Source organism: Alnus glutinosa, chromosome 3, assembly GCF_958979055.1.
Source record: "Alnus glutinosa chromosome 3, dhAlnGlut1.1, whole genome shotgun sequence".
Lineage (NCBI taxonomy): Eukaryota > Viridiplantae > Streptophyta > Magnoliopsida > Fagales > Betulaceae > Alnus > Alnus glutinosa.
In genome coordinates this window covers 9236673-9257501 of record NC_084888.1, presented here as the reverse complement: position 1 = coordinate 9257501, position 20829 = coordinate 9236673, and the positions used below count along the sequence as shown (strand labels likewise).

The following is a 20829-nucleotide window of genomic DNA, read 5'->3' as shown; positions in this document are numbered from 1 at the left end:
GTGAATTTTTCATGCTTTGAGCTTTTTGTTGTAATTGCGGTTGGTATAGATCATCCATATTGCCATATTGGGAACAATAATATTGTTTTTTGCACAGAAACATAAACTTCTTTAAATAAAGAGTTCCACCAATCTCCTCTCATACCTTGTAAACGTTGCTTTGAAAGTTCAACTAACTTCATTATATTTAGAAGATCTTGAACTGATCTTTTCGATGTAATGCTTGAGATAACTTATATGTAATCTCCAAAACATTTTTCATCAAATGTAAATTGAAAGCAAATTCAAAAGTCTGTAGTGACTGAATTAATATATTTGCTTCTGCTCTCTGTTTAGAATATAAAATAATCTTCCACAATACCTTCAATTGCATCAATGATAGAAGAGCATATGCAAATAAGACAAACAATTGCACCATAATGAGAATTCCAATGCATATCTTCATCTTTCTTTAGATTCATTTCTTGATTCAAGCCACGACTAGTAGAAATTTCATTATTTCATAGTGCTTCCACAACTTCAGCAATTCTTTATTTTTTTTTTAAATTTTTATTATTATTTTTTTATGAAAGTGTGTCACGACGTTTACAAGATGTTCTAACAACATTAAAAACAATATTAAACAAGATAAAAAAAAAAAAAAAAAAAAAAAAAAAAAAGGTTGCAAATTGGATGTGATTTTTAGTAACAACTAATGTTAATTGAAGTTGATGTGCAAAGCAATGAATATAATAGGCAGACAGATTATCATTCAAAATAAGTGTTTTAAGTTCATTTAACTCATCTCGCATATTGCTAGCTTCATCGTATCATTGTCCTTGCAATTTGCTAATACTTAACCCATGCTTGCTAAGCATTGACTCAATTGTCACCTTTAATATTGTAGTTGTGGTATTGCTAACATATGCAATACCTAACAAGGGTTCAATCATATGGCTATGCTTATCCACATTACTTATAGCGATTGCCAATTGTCTTTTAATAGATTCATCAACTAGAATAGCAAATAATGAGTCTTTAAGATCTTTTATAACATCATTTAGAGTTTCAATTGCTGTAACATTTGCTATTTCTTTTTGAATGTCTAATGCAGTCATTTGATGATTTTCAAGAGTGTGATGCCCTAGCTTTGTATAACAAGGTCGTAAGTGAAAATTTCTCATTTCACACGTAACGTTACGACATCAGAGTTAATGAGTCTCGCAGCGATTTTTTTTTTTTCTTCTTTTAAAACAATAGGAAACCCTCACATAACATATTAAAGCTGACTGAATATATTTCAATTATAAATAAATATTAACATTTTTTAGTTACATCATAAATACATACTAGGTGCATTAATAAATATAAGTGCCGCAGGCGGCACAAAAGCAAACATAGCCAAATTGTTTATACAGTACATTGTAAGCAAATTTATAAATACATATTCAAATAAAGAAAGTACATAGCAAGAGATAGGCTTAACATATTAGTATATCATAATAATGAGGCAACAAGTAGCCTCATCCAAAATGACTAAAATTAGTGAAAGAATCCTGATCCTATTCCTCCAATCCTGCATCATAGCCTATATAACCCTATTTACATAGGCAAACAAGTGAGTTCCACTTGTTTTGTAGAAATGCTCTTTTTTGAATAGAAGGTTTGCAACGCTGCAGAATTCCCTTTCCTTCTTTGAGATCAAACTCAGTGGTAAACCCAAAACAGATGAGCAAATTTTGAATATTGTTTTCCGGGAAGTTCGATCCAGAATTATGGGGAGGGTAGTTTTAAGAAATCTCGTGAGAACCTTATTCTTTGTCAAAATTGGAACCTTTCTATTGATTTGCTAGTTTATGCTAGTTGGGGTGTTTTTTTTCGTTTTGCTCTGTTTTGGTTGTGATGTCTGTAGCTGGGTCTGTCCCTACAACGAAAACTCAAGAACCACCTCCAAGTTCAAGAACTCAATATTTCCTTTTCCCTGTTTGAATAAAAAAGAAGAAGAAAAAATCCAGTCAATGAGAGAATACAAAACTCACCTTCTAAACTTGTTGAAGACTTCAATACCAGTGTAGTCTATCTTGGTCCCTCCAACGTTGTAGAAGGTGGTGAGCACTTAAGTTATTTTCTAAACTACAATCAACACATTTAGTTTGAGGTAAAAGAAAGGTAAACAAAGGAGAATATGGGGTTTGAGGTCTGAGTCGGAACTCTCTGTGCTTCTTCTTCTTATGGATGGTAGAACTCAATAGTGCATTGCCTTGTCATTTACAGGTGAGGACGTAATCCTTTTTACCATTTTTGCTACTTATTTTGATATTTAAGGAATTATTGATTTACACGTGATGCCTAGTCTGATTGAGTTCTCCTCCGTACTAGTAATGATTAAATTTTTTGCCTCTTCATTTCGTCTATCTTCAGTGTGAGTCAGCCTATGTTTTTCTTCTTATGCATGGTAAAACTCAGTAGAGCGTTGCCTTGTCATTTCCAACGTCAATCATTTTTACTATTTTTGCTACTTGTCTTGCTATTTAAGGAATTATTGATTTAGCTAGTCTGATCGGGCTCTCATCTAAAACCGAAATGCTATTGGTTTCAATCTATGTTGAGTGGAGTTTGCCTCTCTCTATTCTTTCTCGTATGGAAGGTGTGAATTCAATAATATTTTAATCGCAAGGATTTAGAACAATAAGAGGAATATTGCTCGTGAAACCATGGGACACTTTGACAATACTTTAAGAGATAAGATTTTACAAGATTTTTCACAAGTTCTATAATTCTACAACCAATAAGGCGAGAGTCTAATAGCCGAAAACATCACTGGCTTATGCTCTAACTTGAGTGGTAGCATGGGGCATATAAACTTTGATGTGAATCAACAAGGGCCATCTTGCAAGGTTAAATAGCTATGAAATAACGGATAATGAAGTAATAATGCAAGGGAATGGTGAAAAAAAAAAAAAAAAAAACTTCCCCAAGACAATTTGTAGGACGACTCGCTTCTCAGGTGTCTTAACTCCAACTCTCTTCTTGGCCATTCTTTAGAGAATGAACTCCTTACCGATCTCCATTGGTAGACTTCAGATATTGCGTAGATGGTGCAGTCACAACATGCACGTCGGTATATATTTAAAGCAGTTGATAAATAAATTAGAAATCAATACATTATTAAAACCAGCATCATTCCTCAATAAGTAATCCATGCTTACCCTTCTTTGAACTGGAAATTTTGACTTCATTCTGCATTTAAATTATATCCATACAAAATAACATATATATTAGTTCCTTTATGAGAATTTTGTTGTTTTGGGCCCTCAACTCTTTATATTTATTTTGTCCTTCACTTTTAGTTCTTTTATTTACAATTAAAGATAAAGATTATAATAGAGTTATCGTGGTTTATATATCCATGTCACAATAATGCTATTATAATTAATTAAAGTAAAGGTAATCATCTATAATAGTCTAAGAAACCAATATTAACATTTAAATGCCAAAGCAAGGTGAAACCATGGTGATATAACATTTAAATGTCAATCCAAGAGCAAAGGCAAAATATAAAATAATAATATAAAAGTAAAGACAATACATCAATTAATAATCTAAGGTAAAGATTAACTTTAAACGCCAAAGTAAGCTGAAACTATAGTGATATAACATTTAAACGTTAGTCCAAAGTAAAAACAACTTATATGTATACTCATTTATCTTTTAAAATATTTGAGCCCCTTAATGACATAAATATAGATAATTTCGATTATACCTTTTATAAAATTTGGTAAAATAACAGTATTATAGTAATTAATGCTTAAAAATGTTTTAAAGCTTTGGTCAACATAACGATATATTTATGAAATACCCAATTAAATTTAGGTATCAAAATGGCATTTTGGTAAATAAATGAACAAATTTTAAACATAAACTTTTAAAACACTTTTAAAGTACATAATGTAAGTAATCAAGCTTAAAACAACATAAACAACTTCTAAATCATAAAACTCATGAAACTAAATGTTTGAAACTTACTAAGACACTTCAAAATGATGTTGGAAAACTTGGAAAGAATTCCACACACACAGAAACACTACTGGTTGTGGGGTATAGGAGAGAATTTGGGAGAGATTCTTTGAAGATGAAAGTGAAAATGACTAATCCATGACGGCTATTTATAAAGGTAATGAATGATCAAAATTTAAGCTTCAAGCTTCAATTTTGAAATTCAATGGTAGAGAAAAGCTCACATGGCTGGCTATAAAATGGGGAACCTAATGATGGCTTTAACAAATATCTTATCTACTTGAATTTGAGTTTCATTTGCATTTAACTTTCATTTTGAATTCCTTTGCATTTGTATTTACATTATGATTAAATGATTAAATTTAGGTTTAATTAAGGTCTAATATAGGTAGATTAAAGCCTTAATTAGCCCACCACATGAGGGATGGCGTGGCAGCCACTAAGATGACACGTGTAAAAGTTGTACGCTATAAAGCAGTAGCTTCCCAACCCATTTTAGTCCACTTACCGAAATTGGATTTCTACAAAACATTTCACTTATATAGAGAACTCCAAGATGAACATTTTGGGCTTTGAGTTGACTCATTTCGAGTTTGTTTGTCTAGTTTATGCTCATCTAAAGTTTCATGATAAAATGACACTTTACTTCTAAAATAGCTCCAAAATACTATACGAATGGTTTCGAATCATCGAAACATGTTTAGAACCCTATAAAATGTTAATGATAATGTTTTTCTGTGATCATCACCCGATTTTATATTTATTTCAAGAGGTTAAATTTTCGAGCATTACAATGAGTATTTTCTAAGACAACTTTGTCAATTTCTTCATTATGTTTTGCAAGAAGCTACAATAATTCAAGAAATTTTTTTCAATTACTCATCTTTAAATTCATCATGGTCACGAAATGCTAATCCATGTTGTTGTAAAAAGGGAATACAATCAACTCATGCATTCAAATGACTATATTCCATTTTTTGATGATCTAATTGCATGCCCAAAAATGTTAGGATGCATTGTTTCTAGTTTAACAAAGCTTCACATCTTCGTTGAGATTGATTATGTGCACTATTGTGAGCTCTCACATGACTCTGTAGCTTTTTTTTTTCTTTATCTTTTTCAATTTTTAAACCATTCAATAACAAATGAGTCTCCTCCTACTTGATTTTTAGTATCTAGTCTGGAGAGATAACAATATAAGCAATTCACAACATCTTCTGAAATGTTGTAATCCAACCAATCAACATATTCTTTGAACCATGGTGAATTAAAACGACGCAATATTTTCTCAAATTGTGTTTTTGAAAAATCACGGTTAATTGGTTGAGAATATCATTTTTGTAGATATCTTGTTCGAATTTGGTCTCTATCATTAGGATGGTAATAAGGAAGCTGTTTGGTAAGGAATTGTGAATTGAAATATTTATTTGAATAGTAATAATGAATGATTGATGTGATATAAAATTTGAGAATGTCTTATAGAAAAGTGAAAAAGTTTTGTTTTGTAGTGAGTTTTTTTATTTGAATAGTAATAAAAAATTATTGATGTGATGTAAAAAGTGTAAAAGGTTAGAATGTTTTTTATTTGATTTTTTTGGGAGAAGTGAAATGGGAATTGGAAATTTTAAATTTTAGGCTTGGTTACCAAACAACTTCGTGATTTTTTCTTTTTTCTTAAGCATGGATTTACTGCCAAATTTGCTAAATCTACCTCGATATAAGCTCGTTTAGAATTTTATTGGAGCTCAATGGAATCATTGTTGTTCTCCATAATCTTAAGTAACTACAATTATATATTTCATATAATTAAAATATGTAATAAAAACTATATATATATATTCATACACAATTAATTTAAAAGAGCAATCCAAATATAATATCTTACATAGACATTTTTATTAGTAACGACCTAAGGAAAAAGGCTAGCCACATCTACGCTATCACCCCAAAAGGACTAATCAATTTGGAACTTCTCTAAAATCACTTATAAAACCCAATTTCACCTAATAAGTAATGTGAGATTTAGCACCCATGAACATCTCTTATAAACCATCTATTATCTATGTGGGCTACTCATTTTTCCAATATGAGACCGAGGTGTTACAATGCAGTTGCCAAAGCTTGATTTCATCATTCATATTTCTTTGAGGACATACTATATAGTTTTCTAAACGACTTTAAGTACTTAATACTTTATTTTTGGAGATATATTATACTTAATTACTAAGTGGTGCTTATGAGTGGAGTCATGACTTAGACTTAAATTATAATGGTGATCAACGTTATGTAATGATTATGGTATTATGTGATGGTTATTTTTTTTATTTTTTTTTTTATTTTTAGGTAAGGTTGCAACCACTAGTGCCAATAAGACATCCAGTGCACTCAGTACTACCAATGGGAGGGTGGCCGGTTGCTATGCAGGGGCTGTTAGAGGCCTTACTTCTCCCACAGGCAAAGCAGCAAACATTACAAGTAATGACATTGACTCTCAAGGAAGTGCAAGCATTGAGGTAAATCTCCCTTCCCATGAACACCGCTTAAAGCTTAATTTCATTAAACCATAAAAAGTTGAGGGCAAGGTGAAGGTCACGCCCCCACGGAATTGAATAGAATCTAGGGCAATGTACAATATTTCAAGCTTTCATTGAAATCATGATAACGCATCGCGTTCAACAATTACAATGTAACGAACAAAGATATGAAAATATTCTATCACAGTGATTGCTGAATTGTCGCTTTTAGTAGACAATGTGCAACCATGTTTGCTCTTCTTTTGGTGTGTCTCACATACGAATGGAAGGGTTTTAGGTAAGGTTGCAGCCACTGGTGCCAATAAGACATTCAGTGCACTCAGTACTACCAATGGGAGGGTGGCCGGTAGCTATGAAGGAGTTGTTAAAGGCCCTACCTCTCCCACAGGCAAAGCAGCAAATGTTGCAGGTAATGGCATTAACTCTCAAGGAAGTGCAGGCATCGAGGTTAATCTCCCTTCCCATGAACACTGCCTAAAGCTTGATTTCATTAAACCATAAAAAGTGGAGGGCAAGGTGAGGGTCACGCTCCCACGGAATTGAATAGAATCCAGGGCGTTGTACAAAATTTCAAGCTTTCATTGAAATCATGATAATGTATCTCATTCAACAATTACAATGTAACGAACAAAGATATGAAAATATTCCATCACAGTGATTGCTGAATTGTTGCCTTCAGTAGACAATGTGCAACCATGTTTGCTCTTCTTTTAGTGTGTCTCACATACCATGATTGGAGACATTGGTGTACCATCTTCACATCCTCAATCAATTGCTCATACCGACTCCAAGATTGTCATTTCTTTTGCAATGCATATACAATATCACTGCATAATCCTCCAATATGATATTTTGGATACACAAATTCCTACTACATTCCACAGCCTTCTATGCCGCATATGTTTACTCTATTGTTGGGTCAATTATATAAGGTTTTGGAGAACACATGGTTGCCAAAACATTCCCCTCATGATCTCTAACAATTACACACACACTTATCATTTTTCTTGATTTGTCTATTGTCGCATCCTGGTTAACTTTTATTACTCCACAAGGAGGACCCATCCATGTCGGTGTTACTATGTCTCAGTTTTGCTCAATATGTAAGCATAAACAATATTGCATGTACATATAACAATATTATTATGCTAAACGATATACGCATTGGAAATAAAATAAAAGGATTAGGGTTACCTTTAGCTATATTTGCTCAAGCGTTTCTACGAACCTCTGAAAAACAAAATTATTATTTGAGGGATATTCTAACCTATGCCTTACTGAATTGCCGTATTGATGGTGTACACAAGCTGTTTATTTATAGGCTAGGTCAGGGACCTTAAAAAATTGGTAAACACCGTATTGTTCCTCCCATCAAGGAAACAATAATTAAATTGATTTGAAATCAATTTAATAATTCCATTACGGTAATTTAATAAATTTAAATTATCTAACCGTAATACCGTATATGCTATTTATTTATTAAATATAACAAATACTGTATATGTGGCATATATGTCATTTATGGAGATAAAATCTTACATTCTCCCACTTGTATGACATATGTCCTTATGGTATTAGGTTCTTTAGTTTGGCCAATTACTTATGGAATCTTCCTACTCAGATAAGAAATGTTTCACATGAATCATGGTGGTAAAACCATTATATAATAGGTCGTCTCTTCCATGTATCACACTGTGAAACACTCCTTACATGAGTACCTTATGGATAGTCAATCTTTATGAATGAACTTCCTATAAGTTATTCGGGTCCAGCTTTATTTATCCTTATAGATAAAAATAATAAATGTGCACAGAAATCTTTATTATAATAACTTTATGTCTATAGACCAAATAGAGACAAATTAAGCAAAAATGAATTAATGAGTTTCATATACTCCCCATGACTTTATACTTTCTTTACCGGAAAACTTTTAGTCATGGGATCCGCAATCATTAATTCAGTACTTATATGCTCAATAGACCATTTGTGTCTCTTAATGTTCTCTCTTGTACTGAGATACTTGATGTCAATATATTTACTTCTACTTTTACTCTTTATTCTTATAAAATAAAGCTACAATAGAATTATCGTAGAGTATCTTTATGGTCTAACTGTAAAAAAAGTCAACACTATTGAGACTTTTAACAAAAAATGTCTCATCCATCATGCCTATGTAGTAAATTCATAACATGTGAGAATTTTAACTTCCTTGGTAGATGTAGCAACTATAGTCTGCATATTGCACCTCTAGAATATATCACCTAATAAGAAAATATATCCTGAAGTAGACTTTCTACTATCTACACAATCAGCTAAATCTAAATAACCAATCACCTCTAAATGGTAAGTACATTTTTAGGTTAAGTTGCACTTCTTGGTTCTTTGCTTATACTACAAAACTTTATTTGCAGCACTTCATTGACCCAATAATCTTAGTGTTGGTCCAATGGTTAAGTCTAGTACAAGCCTATGCTTGCATTAGGTTGCATAATGTAGATGCTTACAAAAGATTTTTTCATATGCTCTTGTTCCAATACATTTTGGGACATTAACCTATATTACTTTTGTCCCTCTTACTTGCTACTGAAGGTGCAAAATCCTTTATTCTAAATCTTTCCAAAAACATTTTCAATATATGTCTTCCGAGACAATGTTAATACTTTTTTTATCTTTGTGAATCTCTATGTCAAAGACATAAGAGGTTTCACCCAAATCATTCATTTCAAAGTTTTTTGTGAAATGAACTTTATGTAGTAAGCCTAAATATTGTCTTTTATTTTTCGCTGCGCATGTCTGTTTAGCATAATATATTTATTTTTGCTAACATGTGGTATCAGAGCCAACCTCTTTACAGTTTTGCTTAGCGTTAAGTTTAGCTATGCGTAATCATTTTTGAATCTAATAATTTTTGTGAACATAGTTTGTTTAAAATTATATTGATTGTTCAAATGCGGTTGAAAAAAATGGAAATTTGATATGGGTATTTTTCTATAATTGTATATGACTCTGATACCACATGTAATCATAAATAATATTGCAAATACATATAAACAATATTATTATGCTAAACAACATACGCAGTGGAAATAAAATAAAAGAATTAGAGTTATCTTTAGCCATCTTTGCTCAAGTGTTTCCACGAATCTCTGAAAAACAAAATTATTATTTGAGGGATCTTTTAACCTATGCCTTACTAAATTGCCGACTGATGGTGTACACAGGCTGTTTATTTATAGGCTACGTCAAAGACTTTCAAAAATTGATAAACACCGTATTGTTCCTCCCATCAAGGAAACAATAATTAAATTGATTTCAAATCAATTTAATAATTCCATTATGGTAATTTAATAAATTTAAATTACTTAATCGTAATACCGTATATGCTATTTATTTATTAAATATAATAAATACTATATATGTGGCATATAGGCCTTTATAGAGTTAATATCTTACACAATATTCCTTCTCACCCTTTGTACCGCTTCATTAGATTCCTCCACAACCTCATTCACACTTCTAATTAACTAGGAATGGTGGGTAAGTGTGTTAGATATATCAGGAGTTTAAGAATCCATACTACAGTTGAAAACTACCACCTAGTTGTAGTTGAAGACTATGACTTAGCTACAGTTGAAGTCTATCACGTAGTCACAATTGAAAACTATTACCTAGTTATAATTGAAGTCTATTTGTATTATCTAATTCTCCTAAAAATAAGAAACTGTTATATTGTAAACATCACCAAAGAAATAAGATTAAATGTAACCCTTTGGGATTTATCCTGTGGATGTAAGTCATAGACCGAACTATGTAATTCTTTGTGTCTATTGTTATATTCCGCATTATATTATCTTTTATGGTATTAGAACTATAGGCTAACGCCAGTTTTGGATCCTATGGATTTCAATTTTTTTTTTTTACTGACTTTCGTATTTTATGGTGAAATCCGATCGTCCCTTGGTGTTTTGCGGCGAGATTTGACTGTCAGTTGGTATTTTGCGGGGTGAGATCCGACCGCCCCTAATGGTTTATAGTGAGATTCAACCATCCATTGCAGTCTTTCGGTGAGTTTTTTTTTTTTTAAAAAAAAAAACCTCAAGATTTCACAAATTTTCACTTTGAGTTTGAGGGGATGTTAGAATATATCAGGAGTTCAAGAATCCAAACTACAATCGAAGACTATGACCTAACTACAGTTGAAGACTATCACCTAGTTATAGTTGAAGATTATGAACTAACTACAATTGAAGTCTATCACGTAGTCACAGTTGAAGGCTATTACCTAGTTGTAGTTGAAGTCTATTTGTATTATCTAATTCTCATACAAATAGGAGCCTCTTATATTGTATACATCACCAAAGAAATAAGACTAAAATGTAGTTATTTGAGCTTTATCCTTCAAACATAGCTCATAGTCTGAACTACGTAATTATGTATGTCTATTTTTATATTTGCATTATATTATCTTTCAAAGTGCACCTCCAAGCACTACTGTATTTTTACGAAACCATATCCTTATTGCTATTGTAACCACCAATTCAACTTCTTCCTTGTCAAGTTTTTCTAATAAGCCATTTAAGATATGTAGGAAATCATCACCTCCATTGAAGCGTTACACTACGTTTAAGGTATTACTAATAACATAATTAATTTAGAAGGGTTACACATTTTTTTTTTTGACATGTCAACACAAGAGGGAGAATGGTTACACCTTTGTACAATAGTATCACTACTTGAAAAATTATAAGAGTATAATCATCCGCAAAGTCACAAATTCGATAAAAGAAGCAATATAAGCATTAAAAAAATTACTATAAAAGAAAAGGATAAAAAGGAAAACAACATTGGTAGCAAGGGACGGATTTAGGGGGGATAGTATAGGTCATGACCCCCCTCAATTCAAAAAAGAAAAAGAAAATTAGGTAAAAAAAAAAATTTAGCTTATAAGCTTATTGGCCCCTACCAACAATTTTTTTGGACTTTGACCCTTGCCCATAAGAGCTTTTGGCTCAATCCCTGTTGGTAGCCTAGTCATACCAACAAAGTAAACAGGGGTAACTATGCAAAAACATACCCCGGAACAAAAGGAGTGTCGCAAAACTGGACTGGATTCACAACAATTAGGTGTTTCAATTGTTAGTTATTTAGACAATTTTTGTAAGAGAGTTCATGTAGGACTTAGTTGTCTGAGTAATTCTAGACGCCATATCAATTTCCCTTCAATAATGGTGTGGCTTTTAAAATTACTATTTGATTAAAATTCAATAATGATCAATCACAAGTCCAATGGTGATTTTAAAAGCAATTTCATTATTAGCGAAACATAAGAGAGACGTGAGTATGACGTCTAAAACTACTCCAGTTGCTAGGATAATTATAGTTGAATAATTCAAAATTTATTTGGACAATTGAGTCCTACATGACCTCTTTAGCAAAAATTGTCAAAATTACTGGTAATTTGATCACTTTTAATTACTGTGAATTCTTGTAAAGAACGCCAGGGAAATAAGTTAAAGGGTTAAATACCTTTTTACCTAATGAGGTTTAACTTTTTAATTTTTTGCTCTCTGTGCTTCAATTTTTATCACAGATGGTACTTGAGCTATGCGAAAAGACGGAGATGGTACTTCTGTCCAAATTTTCATCTAAAAACTAACGGTAGTCCTCATGTTTACTTTCAGGTGTTGACACGTGTTATATGCATTAAAGAAATAAAAAACTAAAAATAAAAAGCTTTAAAAACTAATAAAAAATTGAAAATAATAAAACTTAAAAAAAAAAAAACTTAAAAATAACCACATGGCACACACTTTTTTTTTTTTTCTTTGGCCCTTGGGGGTGGCCAAACCACCCCCCCATGGGCCACTGGAGTGGTTTGGCCACACCCACACTGGCCAAGGGGTGGCTCCTCCTCTTTTTATTTTTTCTTTTTTCAATTTTTTTTCTTTAAGTTTTTAATATTTTTTTTTTTTAAGGTTTTATTGTTTTCAATTTTTTTTTATTAATTTTTAAAGCCTTTTATTTTCAGTTTTTTTATTTTTTTAATGCATATGACACGTGTCAACACCTGAGAGTAGATACGTAGACTACCGTTAGTTTTTAGACAAAAATTTGAACGGAAGAATCATCTTCATCTTTTTTCATAGTCTAGATACAATCTCACATCCGTGATAAAAATTGAAGCACAAAGAATAAAAAAATAAAAAAAAGTCAAACAACATGCCAATACCCTATTCAATACCCAAACTCTAAGTAAAATAAAATAATTGAATAAAAAAAAAAAACTCTAAGTAAAATAATAAAAGTGCAAAAATATCCGACCATGGTAAAAAAAAGAATGAAAAACCTTCTACTGCCGGTAGATAAGCCGGATATCCACTCAGCGACCAGCAACTCTCTCTCTCTCTCTATCTCTCTCTCTCAAAAAGATAAAAAAGAGTAGCTTCCCTCTGCCTGCAAACAACATCGGCGTCGTTTCCACACAAACGCATTAAGAGTCCAACGTAGACCAAAACCCTTCTTGAATTCAATGGTACCCCTTTTCCCCAACACCGCAAACCCCTCGAAAACAGAACCGCCTGATTCGATATCCGACAATTGAACGAGAACAATCTCTGTTGGTCGGGTGGTTTTGGTTGGTAATTCTAGAAGAAGACATGGATCTTGGAGACCCCAACCACCGGCCCCGCTCCATAGGGGACTACATACTGGGCCCGAGAATCGGGTCGGGTTCATTCGCCGTGGTCTGGCGGTCCAGGCACCGTCACTCGGGTGTAGAGGTTGCTGTCAAAGAGATTAACAGGAAACAACTTAACCCAAAAGTCAGTGAGAATTTGCTCAAAGAGATTTCCATTCTCAGCACCATCAATAACCCAAACATCATTCGCCTTTTCGAGGCGATCGAGGTATAACTTGCTTTTGCATTCCTGGGTCTGATTGCGTTAGACATTGTTCTTTCATGGCAATTATAACTGCACGTGAATGTTCTGTTGGTTGCAGACTGAGGATAGAATTTACCTTGTTTTGGAGTATTGTGATGGTGGTGACCTTGCGGACTACATTCATCGCCACAGCAAAGTTTCCGAGACCGTTGCGAGGCACTTTATGAAGCAATTGGGTATATATGATCAACCTTAACTTTACTTTTTGGCTGCTTGAATTACAATCGGTTCATGTTTTTAATGTTAAGGCAATTGGGTACGTGCCTCACCCTTAAAGGTACTCTTTTTCGGCTGTTCAGTTAGACCAAGTGAATGTTTTAGGTGGTTAGACAATAGGGTATATGCCCAACTCAGCCTTATGCTAGTTTAGGATGTTAAACGCAATCACATCGATGTAATTAATTAATAGGCTAGTGGATATGTTCCAAAGTACCGATTCTTAATAGCTTACTACTTTTTATTTTCCATGTTTACGATTTTTTGCATGTGTTAATTTTTATGGACTTTTGATTGTTCAATTTGGATTGTCTTGTGCAGCCGCGGGATTGCAAATACTTCAAGAAAAACACCTGATCCACAGAGATTTGAAACCGCAGGTACTTATGCTTCTCAAACTGGAATTTCAAATATCTCCTCGTTTGATTGATATGATGTTATACCTTGAATTCAAATGTAGAGATCAGGTCGATGAGTGCCTTTGCACTATCCATGTATGTATTCCGAAATTAGAATGCTTTGTTGATGACTCACACCTTATAAATTTGTGGGACTGTCGTCCCTATTCATTTAGGGTGTGAGAAGTTTTCACACAAGTAAGACGACTGTTTTCTGGTTAACTTGTACTAGACGAGTGAGTCCCTGTGCTCCATGATGCACTATATTCTCATTTGGTTTTTGGTGTGCGTTTGTGGGTGCTAAGTTAAAGTAAAAACAAAGTTGGTATTTTCGAAGCAACCAAACTTAATTATCATTTAATACTTAATATCTCATGAGGGACAATTTGTTAAATCCAAGTGACATCCATAAGCAGAGTTCTCTTTATGATGGTATGCAACTTCTATAATTGGATTGTGGTAATCAACTGGACATTTCTTGTGTTTGGTTCAAGTCTTGCTGATTCTTCTCAAATTTGCAGAATTTGCTCTTGTCAACTAGGGAAGGGACTCCACTTTTGAAGATTGGAGATTTTGGTTTTGCGAGGTAAAATTGTTTTGATAAGAAGTCTAATAGGTTCTGCATTGATGTGACATTTCCTGCTGCAGCGAAGGAGATTTATATATTTATTTATTTATTTTAATTTTTAATTTTTTAATTTTTTTTTTTTATTATTATTTTTTTTATCTCTGCATTTCCGTAGAATGGAAAGGTCATCATTAACATAAGCGTGCTCAACAAAAACTTATTCCAATTTGTTTGCCTTGCCTACACGGATCCAGCAAAGTTTATCCGGGGTCATATATTTCCTCTAAAATTTTAAGTAATCGAGTTAACAACACCCTTGGGTCATTCTTGAGCCTTAAATGTGATCATATGGTATAAAAGATTATTCTGTTTGCATCAGCCTTTTGAGTTCCCAAACTTTTCATGAACATTTTTCCTATACAATTTGGAGATCTGTAATTTGCAAAAATATTAAATACTACTGAGTTCTGAAAATCGATTTTTTTTTAATAAATAATTTAAATAAGCCTATTGAATTTGGTGCACACACGGTCTATAGACAACTCCAGTTTATTCAAAATATTACTCAAGCAGATTGAGTTGGCCAGCAGACATTGAAACATGTTGTCACTTTTTTATTAAGCAAAAAGTAAAAATAAAAAGATAATTTGCCAAACATTTCAAATGATCATTTACACTTGATTGTTTCATTGACTTGTTTGCCAGGTCCCTGATGCCCCAAGGCTTGGCGGACACCCTATGTGGTTCACCATTATACATGGCTCCAGAGATTATTCAGAACCAGAAGTATGATGCAAAGGTGATGCAACGTAAAACTGAAGTCATGTTGATTCTTCTTGTAGGTAGTTGTGCCATTACATTGTTATCTTTACTTATTATTATGCTGCCTGCAGGCTGACTTATGGAGTGTTGGGGCAATATTGTTCCAGCTGGTGACTGGGAAGCCACCATTCGATGGCAATAGTCAATTGCAGGTTTCTTGAAAAATTATAAGATTAATTACTATATGAAAGATCATAAGGTTTTGCATATATGATCAAGCCTATAAAGCTAATAGGAGGGCTAGCAATATGGTTTTTTTTTTTTTTTCCTTTTTTTTTTTTTGTTTTTTTTGTTTTTTTTTTTTTTCAGTACTATTTCATACTTTTTCTGATTACTTTATGTATTGCAGCTTTTTCAGAACATTTTAACCTCGACTGAGCTGCGGTTTCCGCAAGGTGCTTTGGAAGAACTACATCCAGATTGTGTGGATCTTTGCAGGAGCCTATTACGTCAAAACCCAGGTACTCTTGATGGGATTTTCATTTATGCATGTCTTTTGTCGGGGGGAAAGGGGATTCTTGGGGGGTGGGGGAGTGGTGGTGTTTGTGCACATTTATTTTTATTTGCGATTTGCAGCTCAACAATTCGACTATTAGTCATTATAAATCTCAAGAGTTTGCCAATGTAGCTCGTCTAGAAGCATCCATGTTTATTTGAACTTCAATTTGCAGTTGAGCGATTAACATTCAAGGAGTTTTTCAATCACAGGTTCCTGGGGGAGCACAGGTTATAATCTCTACCTTTTCATTTTAATAATGCATTGGTCTGGGCACATTTCTTTTTCTTATTGACTGGAAGTCATTATGTTTTGGTTGTTTGGGGATCAAGGTTTTAAAACTCTTATCTTGTAATTTGTAGGCCAATTGTGGAGGTTGAACGCGTTTCTATACTTCCGCCAATGAGATCAATGGTTGGGAAGTTCAGTTCTACTGCCTCTGATGAGAGATTGCAATTAAATTCTGGGCATTCCATGAACTCATCTAGCAGAAACTCAGCAATAGCTACTTCATCTGTACATGAGAACATACAAAAGCAAGGGAAAGATTGTGACAATACATCCATCACTAAGAGTGTTCATGGGTTTACCCCAAATATTGCAAGTGGTAGGCTGAGGAAGTCTGTTGATGGTGGCGCATGTTCATCAGAGCAGCTTCAAGGTCTTTTTCTCTTTTTAGAATGTTTCCATATATGCTCATGATTTGTTTGAAATTGCTTATTTTGTCTTATCTATCCAGTTTCTGATTCGATGGAGTCTATTGAGAAAGGTTATGTCTTAGTCAATGCTCATTGTGCTTCAATGGAGGCTTTCTCTTATTCCCTTGTGACTTCCCTGCAAGATAAATCCACGACCAGAGTTTCTGTCTGTCCTTCAAGGAAGAATGACTGGGATTTAGCTGTTGCGATGCCAACAGTGGAGCTGGCTGATAGTTCTCTGGGTTGTCCAGCAAGTGCACAAAGCGATGGATCAAATCTCTTGGTGGCATCAAGTGCATCGTCTATATTAAGGGAAGTGCAAGGACTAACCATATTGCATCCTTCGACTAGACTCCACTTGTTACATCGGTATGTTCAGGCTCTTGAAGAACTATCACAAGAAAAGGTTAGTTATTTGATGCTCTTGGCATTAGTGGATGTTGTGCTCATGAATGAATCAGATGGTATTACAACAATGTATACATGTATAGTGCAATATAAGGAGTCAATGCTCTCTCTCTCTCTCTCTCTCTCTCTCTCTCTCTCTATATATATATATATATATATATATATATGGTGAATATATAAGGAATCAATGCAATATAACATGGATGGTTGGGTTCCTTGTACTTCCTCTCCAGCATAGCATTTCAATGCAAATCATAGTAATGGACTTGTGCTTTTTATATTGTTGGCAATAGCTTATGACATATGTGACCTTACACCTATCCATGGTTGGACCACTCTTCTCGGGCAGTTTTCGTGCCTTCTCTCTCTCTCCGTAAGTGAGGCGAGGTACTTCTTTCAGGTCCAGTGCCACGTCATCAAGCCGCATTCAATGACATGCCAATGCCATGGGTCAGAAATTTTCCTCGTTAGTGCCATGTGTTGCACACAAGACGATTTCTTAATGGCTAAGAAATAATCTTGTTCAAACGAGATGCGTCAAAAGAAAAAAAAGAGTTGGAAATACGGGTTTTGCTAACTGCCACGTCTCGTACGAACGAGGCAAGATCTCTATGAATAGCCGATTTGAGAAGCTAAAAAACTCACTTTCTTCCCTTACCTTATAGCACCTAGAGAGAAATTCTTGAGAGTTTTGGTAGTGAGAGATGGGGAAAAACTTGGAAAAATCCAAGAGAAAGAAAGCTTGAGGAAAGCTCAGTAAGGTAAAGATTATGCCCTGTTCTTTTTCCGTTTACGTAAGTTGTTAAGTTCTGTTAATTAAATGTTGAATGTGTTAGCACATTAGAGGTTATGATGCTTAAATTTCATTAGAATTATTAAAAAGAAAATAATGTGGGAAGCTAGGGTTTGATTCAAATAAGTTTTGATAGTACATTGGATGTTTTGGAATGCATGTTCGATTGGTTATTGATTATATAGTATGAAGTAAGGGATTGGTGACAAGAAAATTAGGATTCAAGATGATTTTTACGTGGAAAAATTCAAAATAAGGATTTGCTGTTAGAACAGCGTGATTCTCTTTCGGACGGGACAATTATCGAAAGCCTCAGTCAGATTTTGGTTGAAAGGCCATTCATACGAGACAGTTGAGACTGTAGAAATGAAAAATTAAAGTCTAGGTAAAGTGTTAGGGTTTTCAAAGAAAGAGAATCCTAACTAATGATCATGATGTTGCATAAGGGCATGTGATATGGTGTAAACGGTAGCAAAGGTTTGAGCAAAAGAAAGAGGAATTTTTTTAAAGAGCCTTAAGTACACACACAACATGGTTGGTTGCATTTACTTGCTGAACTGTGAGTCCAACTGATAGTTCAACCTGTAAAATTATCAATTTTACAGTTATAAAGGCCAGAGACTCAGGAGTGCCTAAACCGCTTGGATTTCTGCCCTTAGAGTTTGAGGTGGATTTAGCGGTTGAGAACCCAGACAAAGCTTGGACAAAGGGATTAATCAGGTTTGGGTTGTATTAGTAGTAGTATCTTTTGTATATATATAGTTTTGGATAGTATAAAACAATGTAACAACAGATTGTAAGTATGAACAGAGTTATACAGTTATGTAAATAAATGAAATTATGTTTCAATTATTTAGAAAAGAATTTTTATAATTAGTTATATTAGAAAAGAATTTTTATAGCATTTTTCTGCTGCCAGTTTAATGTTAAGGTATAGTAGTCGTGCCTTAGGGTATTTTCAAGTAGGTGAAAATTCCTGGACGTTACAGGAGAATAGGGGTTGCCATTTTTTTGGTTGAAGTAGCTACGACTTTGATTGTAGTCAGTTTAAACACACAAACCTAACAAGCCTCTTCATGCCTGGATTGACCCTTTGCAACTCCAGCTTGGTTGGTGAGAACCGGAAGATCTTTGGCCGCCCAGAAGAACTTCATTGCATCATTCAGTAATTTTTTTTTCTTTCTTTCTTTCTTTCTTTCTTTCTTTAATGCAGGTTAAAGTAGGGGATCCATTGCTCCTCCCGTTGAGTCATTTGTTTATCCAATACTCTGGTTAGGGTTCCCCGCTTGTGACTAGCTTTCATGAATTCCATCTCCCTAGAATTCACGATGCCCTATCTGGCTCATTTTCGTCTGGCTGGGTTTATTTTTCATTTTTTATTGTTGAGGGAACTTTTGTATAATACTTGAATTAATGGCAGGAGTGTTAATTGTTTCCTATCCTGAAAGGCACAAATCCCTAATTCCAGGAGTCAACTGATCTTCAATAAGAACTAGCTTGTAGTTTCCGAATGAATGGGCAACGTGCAGGAACTACAACTCTGCATGTGCTATAATTACCAGTTCAACAGTAGAAAGTATTATAAACTATTCCCCCAGGCACTTCAGTGCATGTCCATGTGTCTAATTCGTTCTAAAAGTCTTACACATTGCTGTTGTCGTTGCTGCTGTTGTGTTTTTTTAATACATGATTTCTCTTGTTATTATTATTTGAAATAAGTTTTGACTGTAATTTTTGCATTTTGAGCTTTCACATCTGACTAGTACTTGCTACTGCTAGCAGTATAATGCAGGTCTTTTTCAAGAATCATTATCAGTTGAACTGGTAGTTTTGGCTCTTTGGAAGAAAGCTCTTCAAATTTGCAGCTCTTGGATGGCCTCCACAGCAGAAGGTGAATTACCTGCAAGCAGTTCCACTAACGAATCCATACCTTCTTGGGAAGCTGCTGTTTTGTCACCAAACACAGAAAACCATATAGATTTTAGCAGGCCTTCATCTGTTTCCTTGTGGGCAGAACAAGGGTTTATTGTTGCATTTGATCGGGCAGAGAAGTCATCGCATCATGTCAGACATATGGATGGTTAGGCTTCCTTTAACCTTCTGTAATAATGCTTTTATGTCAACTCCAATTGCAAAACTGGCTTTGCAATTTACTAAAGAAACATTAAATAAATTGCAGGCGGTGCCGAGATGCCAGACGCAATAGAAATCATATACCAGAAAGCACTTGCTGTTGGGACTAGTGGTGCTGTAAGTAAACGTCCTTTAATTTTGCTGTATTGTCTCATCCTAAACCCTCTAATCCTTTTCATAAATCTTTGCTTTTGCTCAGGTAGATGAGTTGATGGAGAACAAGGGTAGCGCAATGGCATCCTACTCTAAAGCAATGCTTCTGCTTTCATTTGTTGTAGGAGAAGCAACATCCCTTCCACTGAACCCACCTTTTTCACTAACTCCTGATAATAAGAAGCGAATTGAGCAATACATTATCAACTTGCAATCCCTTCTGGACTCTTAAGTAAGATATTACTTGTTGCATACAGCAGTCTTTAGAAAGCCATCTTTTTTTAATGGGATTTGCTGATTACTGGAGCTGCACTGTACAAATTTAAACTTTTCTTTAGCGACGAGATGAGGGAAATACTTGACGGGTGTCTAATGTACAGGGAAGCATATACAATTGATTGTTGGCCGTCTATAACGGGAGGGGAGGGTGGCCTCCATTGCATGAGCTTGTGTAAATAAAATTATCTATTCTTTGTCCAGACAACATCGTAAATATGAATGGTGAAAGAAACTTGTACAGTAACTTACTAACTTATTCTCTACAGTAACTACAATTCACTGTCCATTTATTCATCTTGTACAAAACAAGCATTTAAATGCATCATAGATAGCAAGCTGAAGAAACTAGGCATGGTTGATATGAGTGCATATAAAAGCTACTAATGAATCTAAT

General features: G+C 34.1%; 1 protein-coding gene across 3 annotated transcripts; it reads left to right on the top strand.

Moving 5' to 3' along the window:
* The first annotated feature begins 12925 nt into the window (after positions 1-12925).
* LOC133862959 (serine/threonine-protein kinase ATG1a) lies at positions 12926-20679 on the top strand. 3 transcript variants are annotated; one of them, XM_062298888.1, is made up of 13 exons: positions 12926-13435; positions 13530-13647; positions 14009-14067; positions 14607-14671; positions 15359-15452; positions 15547-15627; positions 15825-15936; positions 16147-16201; positions 16334-16632; positions 16813-17075; positions 19650-19950; positions 20050-20120; positions 20203-20679. In XM_062298888.1, exons 1-13 carry the CDS (start codon positions 13187-13189, stop codon positions 20386-20388), a joined length of 1953 nt encoding a protein of 650 aa, XP_062154872.1. In that variant the 5' UTR covers positions 12926-13186; the 3' UTR covers positions 20389-20679. The 3 variants fall into 3 exon arrangements, with proteins under 3 accessions (XP_062154872.1, XP_062154871.1, XP_062154870.1); XM_062298887.1 differs by having other exon boundaries at positions 16711-17075; positions 19653-19950; XM_062298886.1 differs by having other exon boundaries at positions 16711-17075.
* The last annotated feature ends 150 nt before the right edge of the window (positions 20680-20829 follow it).